Source organism: Carcharhinus amblyrhynchos, chromosome 26, assembly GCF_965287045.1.
Source record: "Carcharhinus amblyrhynchos chromosome 26, sCarAmb.v2.hapA, whole genome shotgun sequence".
In the NCBI taxonomy this organism is placed as follows: Eukaryota; Metazoa; Chordata; class Chondrichthyes; order Carcharhiniformes; family Carcharhinidae; genus Carcharhinus; species Carcharhinus amblyrhynchos.
The window spans coordinates 19,904,680-19,919,622 of record NC_137349.1 but is presented as its reverse complement, the minus strand read 5'-3'; the positions used below and the strand labels follow the sequence as shown (position 1 = coordinate 19,919,622).

At 41.8% G+C, this 14,943-nt stretch overlaps 1 protein-coding gene across 1 annotated transcript in view; it reads right to left on the bottom strand.

Annotated features, from left to right (window-relative positions):
• Positions 1-10,293: 10,293 nt before the first annotated feature.
• Positions 10,294-14,943, bottom strand: part of LOC145358562 (PDZ domain-containing protein GIPC3-like) — a 60,875-nt gene continuing 56,225 nt past the window's right edge. The window contains exon 6 of the mRNA XM_080212721.1: positions 10,294-11,447. Coding sequence (XP_080068847.1) covers positions 11,296-11,447 — 152 coding nt within the window. The 3' untranslated portion in view covers positions 10,294-11,295. The remainder of the gene's footprint in view (positions 11,448-14,943) is intronic.

Sequence of the window (14,943 nt, the reverse complement as noted above, 5' to 3'; positions counted from 1 at the left end):
CTTTACTGACAATTATCTCATCCAGGCCCTATCCCTATAATCCCACAAATTTACCCTGCTAGTGTCCCTCCTACCTCCGGTTGGAGTCTGATAAATCAATTCTGTTTATGGAGAGGATATCTATGTGGATCCTGATGCGGCAGTGGACTGCAACCAGACTAATGTTACTCTAATATTGCCTGTTGGGACCTGGAGACTGAGACACTTAAGGCCGCAGGTTTCAATATCATAGATTCCCTTCAGTGCACAAGAGGCCAATCGGCCCACTGAGTCCGCATCGATTCTTTTACAGATGATCTTACCCAGGCCCTCTCCCTGTCCTATCCCTGTAACCCCAGCCATTTACCATGGCTAATCCATCTAATCTACTCATCTTGGGACACGAAAGGGCAATTTGCGTGAGTTTCCTGCGGTGCTCTGGTTTCCTCCCACAATACAAAGATGTGCAGGTTAGATGCATCGGCCAGGCTAAATTGCCCCTTAGTGTCCTGGGATGCATAGGTTAGAAGGGTAAATATGTGGGGTTACAGGGATAGGGCCTGGGTGGCCTACTGCACTGTAGAGATTCTATGGTTTACCATGGCCAATTCACCTTTGGAATGTGGGAGGAAACCCACGCAGACAGGGAGAATGTGCAGAATCCATATAGACAGTCACTCAAGGGCCAGAATTGAACCTGGGTTCTTGGCGCTGTGAGGCACAGTGCTAACTGCTAACCACTATGCCACTGTGCCACCCATATAGCTGCACCCTGTGAATGTGTGAGTGTATGTGCGTGCGTGTCTGTGTGTGTGTATGCGTGTGCGTGTGTGTGCATATGTGTATGTGTGTGCGTATGTGTGCGTGTGCGTGTGTGTGTGTACCCTGCCGAAGTTACAGCACCTGAAAATAGCTGTCTCATTGCCTCTCTGAGGGAGAGATTATTTATTCTCTCTGCCAATTGTTAAATATATCTACAATGCCTGAATTTTTTAACAAATATAGCAGCTTGATGCAACAATCTAAAACACCCTTAAAATAAAATTCCTTCCTGAAAAAAGATGAGTATAAGGCTGCCTGGAAATCTGTCCCAAACACAGGAAAAGGAACATCTGATTGTCAGATGCGCAAACAAAACAGTGTTATAATTTCCAAAGATACATCGCTACATTTGGTAATGCTAGTGCACATTGTTCAACGTTGCCTGAATGTGTTTGCTATGTTGACGGAATAGTCAACCTGTTTAAGTCAAATTTAAAGTTGATAAGTGGCGTTTACAAAGCAGACTGAAGAGAGTTCATAAATCCATAAGATATAGGAACAGAATTAGGCAATTCGGCCCATCGGGTCCACAGCACCATTGGCTGATATGCTCCTCCTTCCCATTTTCCTGCCTTCTCCCCATAACCCTTCAACCCATTGCCAATTAAAAATCTGCCTAACTCCTCCTTAAATTTACTCCCTGTTCCAGCATCCTTTGGGGTAGCGAATTCCACAGACTCACAACTCTTTGGGAGAAGTTATGTTAACCATTCCTCTGCTAATGTCACCAACTGGAATTTCCCAGTTAAAGGTTACACTCAAGACTGCTGAAGTGGCAGAATGTTCAGGCCCAGATGTGATGACCCTCCAGACTCCTGGGATATGGTTATAGACTTGGTCAGGTAACGGAACACAGCCTGAAAGCCTGTGACAAATGAGCGCGCTGAGTTTGGTGCAGAGGAGTATGACAAAGCTGAGAATCGCCTACGGGAACTGAAAGCATAATGGGGTAAAACATCATTGTACCTATTTTACAGGCAAATTTTTTGGAAGCAAAAATGTCCAATTTCAGGACGCAATGCCCCATCTTGTATTGTGCCTGTATTAGGGGCACATTTGGGTTGTCACAGTTCAACAGGCATCTTGTGTCATTGCCTCAAGATGGCAGCAAGCTCCTTGACTATGTTAATGACAGGCCTATTAATCATTTACAGACCTGTGCAGCAATTTGTTGGCGTTCAAGGAGCAAGAGTGGGGAATTTGGCCAGCTTGCAGGCTCGATGGGCTGAATGGCCTCCTTCTGCACCATAGGATTCAATGATTCTCTGTGCAACCTAGCAAATGTTTCCTGAAGCAACCTTTTTTTAAAAAATTACACTTACAGAATTGCTTAAGACGACTGTTGACCCTCGGTCAGTTCTCCTCCATTTCCCCCTTAACAGTCCAAAATTGTCCTTCGTGCCACTAGTGAACTGCCTGAGAATACAGGGGTGTGTTTGCAGACCATAAATGAGAGCTAAGCATGAGAGTAGACCTGTGCATGCATTCTGTCAGATCCTTATTTGGGTGGCATGGCGACACAGTGGGTAGCATTAGGGTTAGGATTAGGGTTAGGGAACCGTGTGACTGTGTGGAGTTTGCATGTTCTCCCCATATCTGCATGGGTTTCCTCCAGCTGCTCCAATCTCCCCTCATAGTCCAAAGATGCACGGTTAGGTTGAATGGCCATGTCAAGTTACTCCTTAGTGTAGGGGGATTAGCAGAGTAAATATGTGGGATTATGGGGATAGGGCCTGGGTGGGATTGTTGTTGGTGCAGGTTTGATGAATGGCCTCCTTCTGTACTGTAGGGCTTCTATTATTCTATAATATAAGCCATATTTGCTCAGGTACAGGACTTCCCCCCTGTTGTCCAGTCTGTGCCAGCCTACTGGCACCAACAAATTTCCACTCAAAGTTGTAATTTTAAAAATTGGCTTTTCCATTGGAATTTGCTTGTTCTGAGAGGAAAATGGCTGAACAGTTATGGCAGAAGATTGGCTGATGCAGTGGACAAAATACTGGACATTTACCTTTAGGGCCCGTCCAAATTGTTGAACATCTCCTCCATGTGCTGGACTGCAATGATGGCACGTGACGTTAGCTTGGAAAGTTCCTTGCAAATATCAGCAACAGCACCAAAGCTTCTATTTTGGCACAAGCCATCAATCCATCTCTGGCATTGGGTTATGGAAAATGAGAACTGTTTGAATTGGGAATTTATTGAGACTCGATTTAAGGCAGGTTGCTGGAGCAGAGCAGAGGACACTTTGCTATGCTATAACTGATGGCTGGATTGTTTGATGCCAATACTGAATGCCTGAAATGGAAAAGTGTTGAGTTCCCTCAAAAAATTCATAATTAAATAGTACAATGTAACTAAAATCAAAGGTATGTGAATGGGTCAAGTCATTAACAGGTTCAATTCAAAGTCAACACTCATAAGTTTGAGAAAGATAGATCTTTTGTTCTGGCACATGTATTCTAAATCATCCATCTGTTCACTATTTCAAACACCACATCACTTCAATTCTTGAACTAAGAAGCAAACTAAGTTTTATTACAGTCATTACACTTTAACTGCAAGCCAAAGTTAGGAATACAAATAATAAAAAGAACACTATCACATGACTACAATTCACACACAGCAGGATTAATGTTAGTGCTATGCAGAAATGTTGTGGTCCTTGATACATTAAACATTTATAAAGAAAACCCTGACCCAAGAATGACTCTACATCACGGAGTTATTTATTTTAATGAATGCCTGCGTTCAAAATCAGGTCCCAAAAGTAAATCTAGCATTTGTGTCCAAAAAACAGCTCCAGTTAAAAATCGATTCAGCTGCAGTGGTGAAGAAGTGGATAACATTGTGAGTTGCATTTAGAACCTTCCCTCCCAATTCTGAAAACAACTTTTAGCAGCAGGCGAGTTTGTACATCTTAAGGCAAACAGTGAAATTCTCAAAGGCGGGCCTGAGAACCTTTATACCACAGAACCACAGAATCTCTACAACACAGACAGAGGCCATTTGGCTCACTGTTAGACAGTTACATGGGTAAGATGGGTATCAAATGCAGGCAATTGGGACTAGTTCGGGGTTTACAATAAGGGCAGCATGGACAAGTTGGGCCGAAGGGCTTGTTTCCATGCTGTCAGCCTCTATGACTCTACAAAAGAGCACCCCACCCAGGGTCTCCTGTCCGGTCTATCCCCATAATCCCTTGCATTTGCCATAGTTAATCCACCTAATCTACACACCTCGGGACAATAAGGGGTAATTTAGCAAGATCAATCTAACCTGCACATCTTTGGACATGTGGGAGGAAACCAGAGCACCCAGAGGAAACCTACGCAGACACGAGGAGAATGTGCAGACTCTGCACAGTCACCCAAGACCAGAATTGAACCTAGATCCCTGGAACTGTGAGGTGCCACCATGCCCCATGTTCTCAATGTTCAGATTATTATCGTTGTTTATAACATTCCTAGATGCATTGGGAATGCTGCCTTTGGCTATTTACTCTTTGTGTGCACGTGTATCTATTTGAGAATTTTTCTCTGGTTAGACAGGCAGTTATTGAAGATTTAAAGTTTGTTTATCTTGCCCACTCGTGCGATTTGAGGATTCTAAAGTTATTATAACATGGAACTGACAATCTTACACTTTGATGTTTTATGTCAATAAGTTTGGTTTGTGTATTTGAGTCTCCATTTATCATGATCTTAACCTATGCCATTAGACAGAGGTTCAATGGCCCCTCCATCACTGTCTGTTCACTAAATGCACACAGCTTCAAACTTGATTTGCCATGAACTGAGCCTCAATATAATTTTCCCTGAGCAAGATTCACCATATATGAACAAAGCTAATTTACCTCAGTGATTTACAGATGGGACTATCCATATATTTTTTACTCAAGTTGTCCAAATGTGTAGCCTTTCTGGACCATCACTGGGCAGCACGGTGGCACAGTGGTTAGCACTGCTGCCTCACAGCACCAGGAACCCGGGTTCGATTCCCGGCTTGGGTCACTGTCTGTGTGGAATCTGCATGTTCTCCTCATGTCTGCATGGGTTTTCCCTCACAGTCTGAGAGACATGCTGGCTAGATGCATTGGCCAGGCTGAATTCCCCCTCAGTGTGCCAGAACAGGTGCCCGAGCGTGGTGACGAGGGGATTTTCACAGTATGCTATTGAGTAAACTTTAAACTTTTACTGACAAATACAAAAAATGCTTAAAATCTATATCCACTCTTCGAGAACAGTCATTCTCAGTGACCTTTCTATGAGCCAAGGATTACAGTTGGTGAAAGCGGATGGACATTTCTTGCATTCACATTTACTACTTAACAAAGACAATCGCCGGAACTCTACCACCCCCCCTGCCACGGAATTGGAGTGGGTGAGGGGTGGACAACAGAAATGTCTGTTGACCTCAAACAGGATTTTCTAGTCACGGGTCGAGTGAGGCTGTAAAATCCTGCTAAATATTTGTATAAAATAAATGGAGAAGCCTCCAATGCAGCAATGGATATAGAAAAAAAATTGTAATTTGACTGAAACCTTTGAGACTTTGGATGGAATTGATGGGGTTGAAGAGAAAAGTTGCTCCTACTGATGGGAGTGTCAAGGACATAGGATCATGATTAACCTTCAAATTCACGGCGAGCTATTTTGAAGAGAAGTTGGGAATCACTTCTCCACAAAAAGTGTGCTAGAAATCTGGAATGCGGGCCCACAAAAAGCAATGTGTGTCATGTTATTATAATAATATAGTACCTTGAGTTTATTCACTATTCAAGATACATGACACCAATCACTCATAACAGATTGGTAAACAGGTTGTGGCTTCATTGATCAAGATTAGGCACATGAGAATAGTAATACGTAGGTCTAAAGCTGCAAGACATCAGAGCTGGGCAAGTATGCTCTGTTCAGAGCCAAAGTGAAACTAAGACTGGATAGCATGATATATTTCCTTTCTATTGATGTAATGCTGATATCCCTTAAAGACATATTGAAAAGGTTGGGATCAGCTTAACGAATAATTTTACATCTGACATTTAGACAAGGATATAATAGAAATGGAGTCAGAGTAGGCAGATGCAGTTAGTAATCAGTTTAGCCATGATCTCCTTGAATGGTGAAACAGGTCCAAGGGGCTGAATAATTTATGTTTCTTCCTACGTGGCTCCTTCCATTTAAATCACAGCTAATGTGCCCAGGTGAAGGTGATGGCAAGCCTTTCTGCTATCTTCACTTCCTTTAGCAGTATACTCCTTAACCAGTATGTTCTCATAATAGCTGCCTATCTTATTATATTAGTTCAACCATTGGGCCTAGGATTATCTAGCAAGATGAGAACGTGTGTTGGCAATTGCCAGATTGTTGACCTTTCAATTCCTGTAAGACAGTTGCTGTGAAATAGCAGTAAAGTTATGTTGCGTCACAAGTTTGGAAAGCTGCAAAAATAGCAGATCCAGCTTTTGGCTTCATTTCTAAAGAGATAGAATTGAAAGTAAGGATGCCATGCTTAATCTGTGTCAAGCCTTGCTTTCAAGTACATTTAGAGTACTGTGTACAGTTCTGGTCACTAAATTATTTAAAGGATATAGAAAGGGTGCAAGGAAGATTAACAAGAATAATAGCAAAAATGTCTGGGTATTTATCACAGAATAGAAGCATAGAATCCTTACAGTGCAGAATGAGACCATTTGGCCCATCGAGCCTGCACCAACAGGCAGTTATGATCCAGCTATGGAGGGAGCATTACTGGATTTGGTGCTGAGAAATGAATGGACTAAATGGGAACCTTTGGATAAGGATGATCATTGCGCCCATTAGGTTTTGAATAGCAATGGTGTAAAGCAAGGAACATTCTCAAGTGGAAGTGCCAAATTGGAAGAGACTAACTGCAATGGGATGAATGGGAGCTAGACAGGATAAAATGGAAACAAAGATTGACAGGGAAAAAAACTGTATAATGGATGAGGTTTAAGAAAGAGATGTTGCAGGAATAGGCTGCCAATACAGGCAAAATATAAGTGAACCAAAGCCAAGACTCCTTGGATGACAAGGAGAGTGGAGAATATTATGAAACAAGAAAAAGTCTGCAATATTGTCAGTTGAATTCTTCGAGCAGGAACATAGCGCAATGCAAGGTGTTGAGAGGGGAAACAAAGGGGAAAATAAGACTGGCAAAGAGAGAATATGAGAATACAATGATATAAAAGGGTGGCACAGTGGCACAGTGATCAGCACTGCTGCCTCACAGTGGTAGGGTCCCAGGCTCAATTCCCGGCTTGGGTGATTGTCTGTGCGGAGTTTGCACAGACTGTTGGTGCAGGCTTGATGGGCCAAATGGTCTCATTCTGCACTGTAGGGATTCTATGCTTCTATTCTGTGATAAATACCCAGACATTTTTGCTACTATTCTTGTTAATCTTCCCTGCACCCTTCCTATATCCTTTAAATAATTTAGTGACCAGAACTGTACACAGTACTCTAAATGTATTTGAAAGCAAGGCTTGACACAGATTAAGCATGGCATCCTTACTTTCAATTCTATCTCTTTAGAAATGAAGCCAAAAGCTGGATCTGCTATTTTTGCAGCTTTCCGAACTTGTGACGCAACATAACTTTACTGCTATTTCACAGCAACTGTCTTACAGGAATTGAAAGGTCAACAATCTGGCAATTGCCAACACACGTTCTCATCTTGCTAGATAATCCTAGGCCCAATGGTTGAGCTAATATAATAAGACAGGCAGCTATTATGTGTGATTCTAAATCTCTGCTGCTAATGACTTCAACAACATTGGGATTTGGTTTTGATTATCTTAAAGGCTCCTTTTTTAAATAGTTCAAAATGCGTAACTTTTAACAAGCTTTCTCATGAATTGAACACTACTTTCAAACCATCTCAGGGTATACTTTTTTCAAAAAAAGTGTAATTCAATGACCCTTTAAAAATTCTGGTTAGTATTAAGCTTATGTGGTGTCACCAATATCGCAAATTTTATCATAGGTCACTAGTCAGATGATACGCAAGGCATGAAGTGAACATAATCAATACTTTAGTGATGCGTTACTGAAGAATAATTAGTAGATTAGTGAGCCATGGTGGCACAGTAAATAGTTACAGTGCCAGTGTCCTGGGTTCGATTCACAGTCTGAAAGGTGTCCTGGTTCAATGCATTGGCCATGCTAAATTCTCCCTCAGTGTATCCAAACTGGCATCGGAGTGTGGCGACTGGGGGATTTTTGCAGTAAATTCATTGCAGTGTTAATGTAAGCCTATTTGTGATACTAATAAATAAACTTAAAGTCTTTGTACTGGTGTGTCTTTAAGTACAACACTTGCAATTAAAAAAACAATGCCAGTTTACTGTTGAATTATTCAATCATTGTTAAGATGCCATGCAGTTTTATATCAATTCACTGCTGCACATCTTAACTCAATCACGATTAAGATCCAAAATCTAACTGGAATAAGCAATCCAGAAGTTTCTTTTATGTAACTTAGCATTTTCCTTGATCCATGAATTATTTTTTGCCTTCATTATATTTTCACAAAATGAAGATGTCTGCACTGCTACCAAAGTTTAACTTTTAAAAAAAAATCTTCAAGGTAGAATCAAACTATGCAAAGTCCAATCCAAAGCTGTAATTTTCCTACGAGCTGACAACTTGGAGACCATCATGTTTTTTGAGGCTGACTTCTTTACTGTCATGTCTACTATCTTATAAATTAGAAGAATGTTCTGCTTGGAAGTATTCACAACTATTCGTAAATCTAAACTAAAAAGTTTGTTTGCAAGATTAACAACACAAAAAAACAACATTGAATACAATTACAATAATAGTAGTCATCATCAGTTCTCTATGCGAAAAAGTATTATATTCTTTTTTTGTCTGACTTGTTTTCTTTCCTCTCTTCTTGAAGATATCTTTTGGAAATGTAACTTCAAGGGGGCTAGTCACCATTCATGCATGGGTCTTGGGAGTGAGTGTTTATAGGTTATTTGACTATGGCAGGAGCAGCATTAGAACTGAGCCCCCACTCAATGTCCATTCCACTTCCATGATCAAGAGCAAAAATCCTTGGCTGGTGTTCCCATCTGGTTTACCCTCAGGGTTAACCACGCAGCCTTTAACCTCAGCCTGAGCTATCCCTCTTTTGTGTCATAGACTTTTCAAATCATGAAGGGATTTTGACAGAGGGAATAAATAGAAACCGCTCCCAACGGCATAAAATTTGGTAACCATTGGAGCTAGATTTGAGATAATTGGCAAAACAACCAATGGGGTAGAATTTCTTTAAGCAGCGAGTTGCGTCTTGAAATGCATTATCTGAAAGGGTGGCGGAAGCTGATTGAACAATAATGTACAAAGAAGTGTTGAATAAATGCTCAAAGAGAGAATATTTGGATGGCTATGGGGAAAGAACAAGTGAGTGGAACTAATAGAGTAGTTCTTTTAAAGAGCTATCACCTCTGTGATGGGCTGAATGGCTTCCTTCAGTGCTGTACCATTTCATGATGGTTGCAAAGCTACTTACAGATCCTTCACGACTGTTGACTGAAAGAATCTCACTTGGAGAATGGAATTTCTGCCCAAACCAGAGAATTTGGTGAATACTCTCCTTGGGTTACAAAGACGTTGGGTGGGATTTTCTGGCCTTTCCTGCTAGTGGGATCTGCCAGTCCCGCCAAAGGCAACTCACCCCTCCAGTGGTGGGTTCCCCAGCAGAAGGGGCAGGTGAGCCACACAAAATGCCTTCGACATTGGTGGGACCGCGAGATCCTGCCAGTGGCCAGTGGCGAGCTACCTTTGCTGCTGGAAACATGCCACGGGGGCAGGGGAATGCTGGCAAATCCAGGTGTTTGTGCTTTCATGTTATATTGTGAATTACAAATGAACAAAAAGTATGCTGAGAATCCAAAGAATGTCATCAAACTGGATCCTCAAAGAAAGGCACAGAAAATGTTCCAGTTGTGGGACTTTTATGCATGAGATTCCACAGCGACAATCGGAATCTTAAAAAACGGTTGTAATTTTATTACAATTTTGAGATCATGAAAGTTTACTTGCGGCTTCAAAAGGCTAATTGCATCATTGGGGTAATATCAACAATTTATTAAAAGGAAGAGCCTCATTGGTATCTGTCTACTGTCGAACAGGGTCGTGCTGATAGACAATTAACTTGCTATTTGTAACAAAACTAGCGATAGTGATATTTAAACTCGTCTCAGCCTTTCAGAGGACCATATAGTTTTGTTAATTGTTGCAGACGTTTCTGTACAGATGTTAGTGGAAATTGCATCGGTTTCTGTATACAATTTCGGACAGTAAGTTTTCATTCAAAGAGTATCTGCTCCATTTTTGAAGAGTAAAAACTATCAGCATTGTCCTTTCATTAAAGCATGATGAAGTAATTTAGAGCGTGATCACTCCTGTCTTAAATGGCCCACTTCAGTTAATCTTTGCCAATATGATATGCAGACCAAAATCTCAATCTTCAACATATGTGAAGAAAATAAACGTTACCACGGACTTCAAAGGAGCAGAATTCATGTTGAGCCTTTCATGTCAGTAACTTTGTAGCACCATGCCAAATGAAATTAAACTATAATTTTAACCAACCTTTTTTACCCATGATTTGATTAGTGGAGTGGTTCTTTCACAAAGTGCTTCTCACTCGGTGAATTAATTAAAGTTGCAACTTAAGACTAAATGTCTGCCAAAGGAACCCAACATTGCATCTGTTTTTTTCTGGGACTAGTTTCTAATGCTACCCCATTATGTTCCAAAGTCATACAGTTACATTTATTTATTCTTACTTATAAAATATGATTCAATGTGACTAAAAAGACTATAATTTGACTGTTTATTTTTAAGCACTATTGAAAAAAAGAGACTGGCTATCAAAATTTTTCACCTTCCGCTCATCAGGACAGCTCACAGATAAAGCAACAATAAAAGGAACAACTATTTACACTGTGTGAGAAGAGTTTGGTTGGCAAGTGGGCTCCAACTGATTGAGTTATTGCCATGGAGAATGTAGTAGGGAATAGTTAACTGCTCAGTTTCTGTTCAAATTCAAACCAGGCAGGTCATCATTGATTGATCAAGGCATTGTCATGGGGAATGAACTGGTATAATTGAATGAACGCAATACAACTTGTTGTTCCCTTTTACTGTTTGTTTACCTTCAAGGTGCCCTGATGAGTTCAGGATGAAAAACTTTGATACCATATCTTTTTTTTTCAGTTCAAATTCTATATCACATGTTAATTCTTACTCAATTTTTTCTTAATGCGCACCAATGAATTTTACTAACAATGTGCTTACATTCTTTTTCAATTACTACTTAATGTAGTAAAAATGGTCGGCTATTAGCTTGCTTTAAGCTAGTTTTGTTAAACTCATCTACTTCTGAAAAACAATGAAAAGTCAAGACGTTAGACTATAACCTCAGTTGGATGCATTACACACAAGAATAACTACGATGCTATATACGACCATTTTTGGCATCTCCTATCGCTCCCCACACATCAAAAACAAATTCATCTGGAAATGCAAAATCACCAAGGACTGAGTCCAACGCTTCTGCAAACTCATCTGGATTCTTCTTGTCTTTTCCAGTCTCCACCATCGTGGCAGCTGAATGAGAAAAGAATAAAAACAGGGAGTAATATGTTACATATTGTGGATGTAGTGGCACGATTGACCTTCAACATTTTTTCTGAATTCTTAGGGACTGATACATACCAAAGAGAAGCCTAATACTTTGGAATATCTACACTTTCTTTTGATTCTATTTACGATGATAGAGGAAGATTCCAGATGCCTTAGCAACAGCTGGAATCCATAAAGTGCAGCTAGGGTTTCATTAGATTGAAGACGTTTAAAGATCAGAAGTGGTTTTAGAAGGTTTAATGCGTCATAAGTGTAATATCAGCAATTTGCTCAAAATAATAGTTTCATTGTTATCTGTCTCCTGCCAGAATAGCAGCACTTCCTATTGCTGACTGACATACAATTAACTTGCTGTCCGGGCTATGATTAGCTATAGCAATATTTACACTCAACTCAACCTTTCAAAGGAGCATTTGTGTAACATTGTGGATTTTTAAAGACATCTAAAAAATAATCTAATACTCGATCTGCTGTATACCCATGTAAACATTAAATGATTGCTTTCAAACTGGCTGCATTAGATGGCGATTAGTTGTCAAGGTGAGACCGACAGCATGAAGGGCAGGACTTTTTGTTTTCTGTCCAAGGTCAACGGAACTCTGCATAGTCCTCCGCACCCCGCCCTCTGCACCCTTTGTCATTCGATTCCCATGGCAAATGGGATGGGGAAATTACCCCTGAAGGCAGAATTTTATGGCTCCCCCCACAGTGAGTTTGCAGGGGGCATAAAATTTTACTTATAGAGCTGTAGAAATATACAGAAGGGAAACAGGCCCTTCAGCCCAACTTGTCCATGCTGACCAGGTTTCCTAAACTGAACTAGTCCCATTTGCCTGCATTTGGCCCGTGTCCCTCTGAACCTTCCTATCCATGTACCTGTCCAAATGATTTTTAAATGTTGTAATTGCACCAGGTTCTATGACCTCCACTGGCCGCTCATTCCATGTACGCACCACTCTCTATGTGAAAAAGTTGCCCCTCAGGTCTCTTTTAAATCTTTCCCTTCTCAACTTAAACCTATGCCCTCTAGTTTTGGACCCCTCTACCTTGGATAAAAGACCTTGGCTATTCACCTTATCTATGCCCCTCATGATTTTATATAGCTCTATAAGGTCACCCCTCATCTTCCTACGCTCCAGGGAAAAAAAGTTACTTGTGTCCTTTCTGCCATCCACCCACCTGTCTCTGACCAGCAGCAATTTAACTAGCACGGCATGGCCTACAAAGGCCCTGCCTCCCCTTGTCCTAACTGAGGTCCTTAAATGGTCAATTAATGGACACTTAATTAATTATAGGTCATAGAATCCTACAGTGCAGAAGGAGACCATTCAGCCCATCGAGTCTGTACTGACCACAATTCCACCCAGGCACTATCCCCATAACCCCTTGCCTTTACCCTAGCTAGTCCCCCCAACACTAAGGGGCAATTTAGAATGGCCAATTCACCTAACCCGCACATCTTTGGGAGGAAACCGGAGCACCCGGAGGAAACCCATGCAGACACAGGGAGAACATACAAACTCTACACAGGCAGTAACCCAAGCCGGAATCGAACCTGGGTCTCTGGCGCTGTGAGGCAGCAGTGCCACTGTGCCACCATGCCGTCCAAAAAAAACTCTTTCTCAGTTCATGTTGCTTCTCTTGCCAATTACCTTAAATCAGTGTCCTGGCACAATTTTAGGCTGACCAAAGGAGAATTGGTCTAATCCCGGCAGGTTATTAGCGCCTAGCAGACTCCCCCTCCCAGGTATCCCCTCCTCTGGCCTTTACAACCCAGCCCCACACAGCCACCACCCTTCCCAACCTCCAGGGTCTCCTGTCCGAGCCCACATAGAGCCCCTGACTCACCAGCACCCTGGAGTTCCAGTGTTTGTTCAACAATGAGTTCTTTTAGCACTCAGAAATAGCAGAGATGACTGAATAAACTGTGGTTACATGTATTCCCTGAGATTGTTTGTTAGCTGCACGTATTTCTGCCCTCAGCAATGAGTCAGAAATACTCCTGCCTTGGAGTCAAAGACTGAGCTTAAGTCTCACTCCAAACACTTAAATGCGAAGTTTAGGTGATAGATTAGTGCAGTGCTGAGGGAACCTGCTGCCACTGGAAGAGGCATCCTTTGGATGAGATGTTCAACCCAGCCCCAGCCTCCCCTCATCTCAGTTGAATGTAAAAAATAACAACATGGCAGTATTTGAAGAGAAGAAAGAGATTTCCTTTCAGAGTCCTGGACATAAACCCTCATGCACCAATCATAATAGAAACCGTACAATGTAGACGGAGGCCATTTGACCCATCGAATCTGCACTGATAGCAATCCCACCCAGGCCCTTTTCCCATAATCCCACATATTTTCCCCACTAATCTCTGTAACCTAAGTACCCTGAGACACTAAGGGTCAATTTAGCATGGCCAATGCACCTAACCAGCACATCTTTCAAATGGTGGGAGGAAACTGGGGCACCCAGGGGTAACCCATGCAGACATGGGGAGAATGTGCAGGCTGCGCACAGATAGTGACCCAAACCCAGGAATCGAACCTGGGTCCCATTTGTATGTGTAGCAGAAGGGTCTGGCATCTATAGGATCAATGTAGCACTGAGTACAGTATCACCCACACTGAAATGTAAGAAGGCATATAACCTAGACCTAGCGGTGTTGGCTGGAGGTGTGTCAATGCCTTGGTTGGAGATAGTTCTACATTGGAAGACTTTAGTGTATATGTATGTATGATATCACAGCAATCCAGAAGATACTGTACAATCAGATTGGCCAGCAGCTGTCTGAGGCAGGACACCCACCCCATTGAGGGGGCAGGAGCAGAATCAATAGATTCAAAAGATAATTGAATACTTGAAGGGGAGAAAATGACAGAATAATAAGTCACATGAATTGAACAGTTCAACCAAAAAGCCAGTGCAGGCATGATGTGCCAAATGGCTTCCTTCTTTGTTGCACCATTCTATGGCTGGGATTTTCTGCACCCCACTCCCAACCCTGGTGTTTTATGGTGGCCTGTCATTGCCAGCAGTGGGGGATATTCCAGTCCTATTGCTGTCAGTGGGGATCTCCATTATTCGCACTTCCCGTGGGTTCCTACCATCCTACTATTAGAAACAGTCAGAAATCCTGCCCTATGATTCAATTCCAATTCTCTTTTTGCATCTTGTGGTGCACTAACGCAGACTTTTGTCTATTTCCATAGATAGTAATTCCTGCAACAAGTTGCTAGTCTGTCTCCAGGGATTTATAGCTTGAGGGTGTCACTCCATCTAAAATGTGGCTGAATTCTCTCCCGCTCTTACTACTATTGGCGTGTTTGGAAGGATTTATAGGTGGACCTCATTATGAACATATCATCCTTGGCCTTCAAGTCCTGGGGTGGGACTCGAACCCAGAGCTTCTGAATCAAAGGTGGGGATGCGCCACAAGCCCTCATCTATGCTTCTATACTTTCCAAAC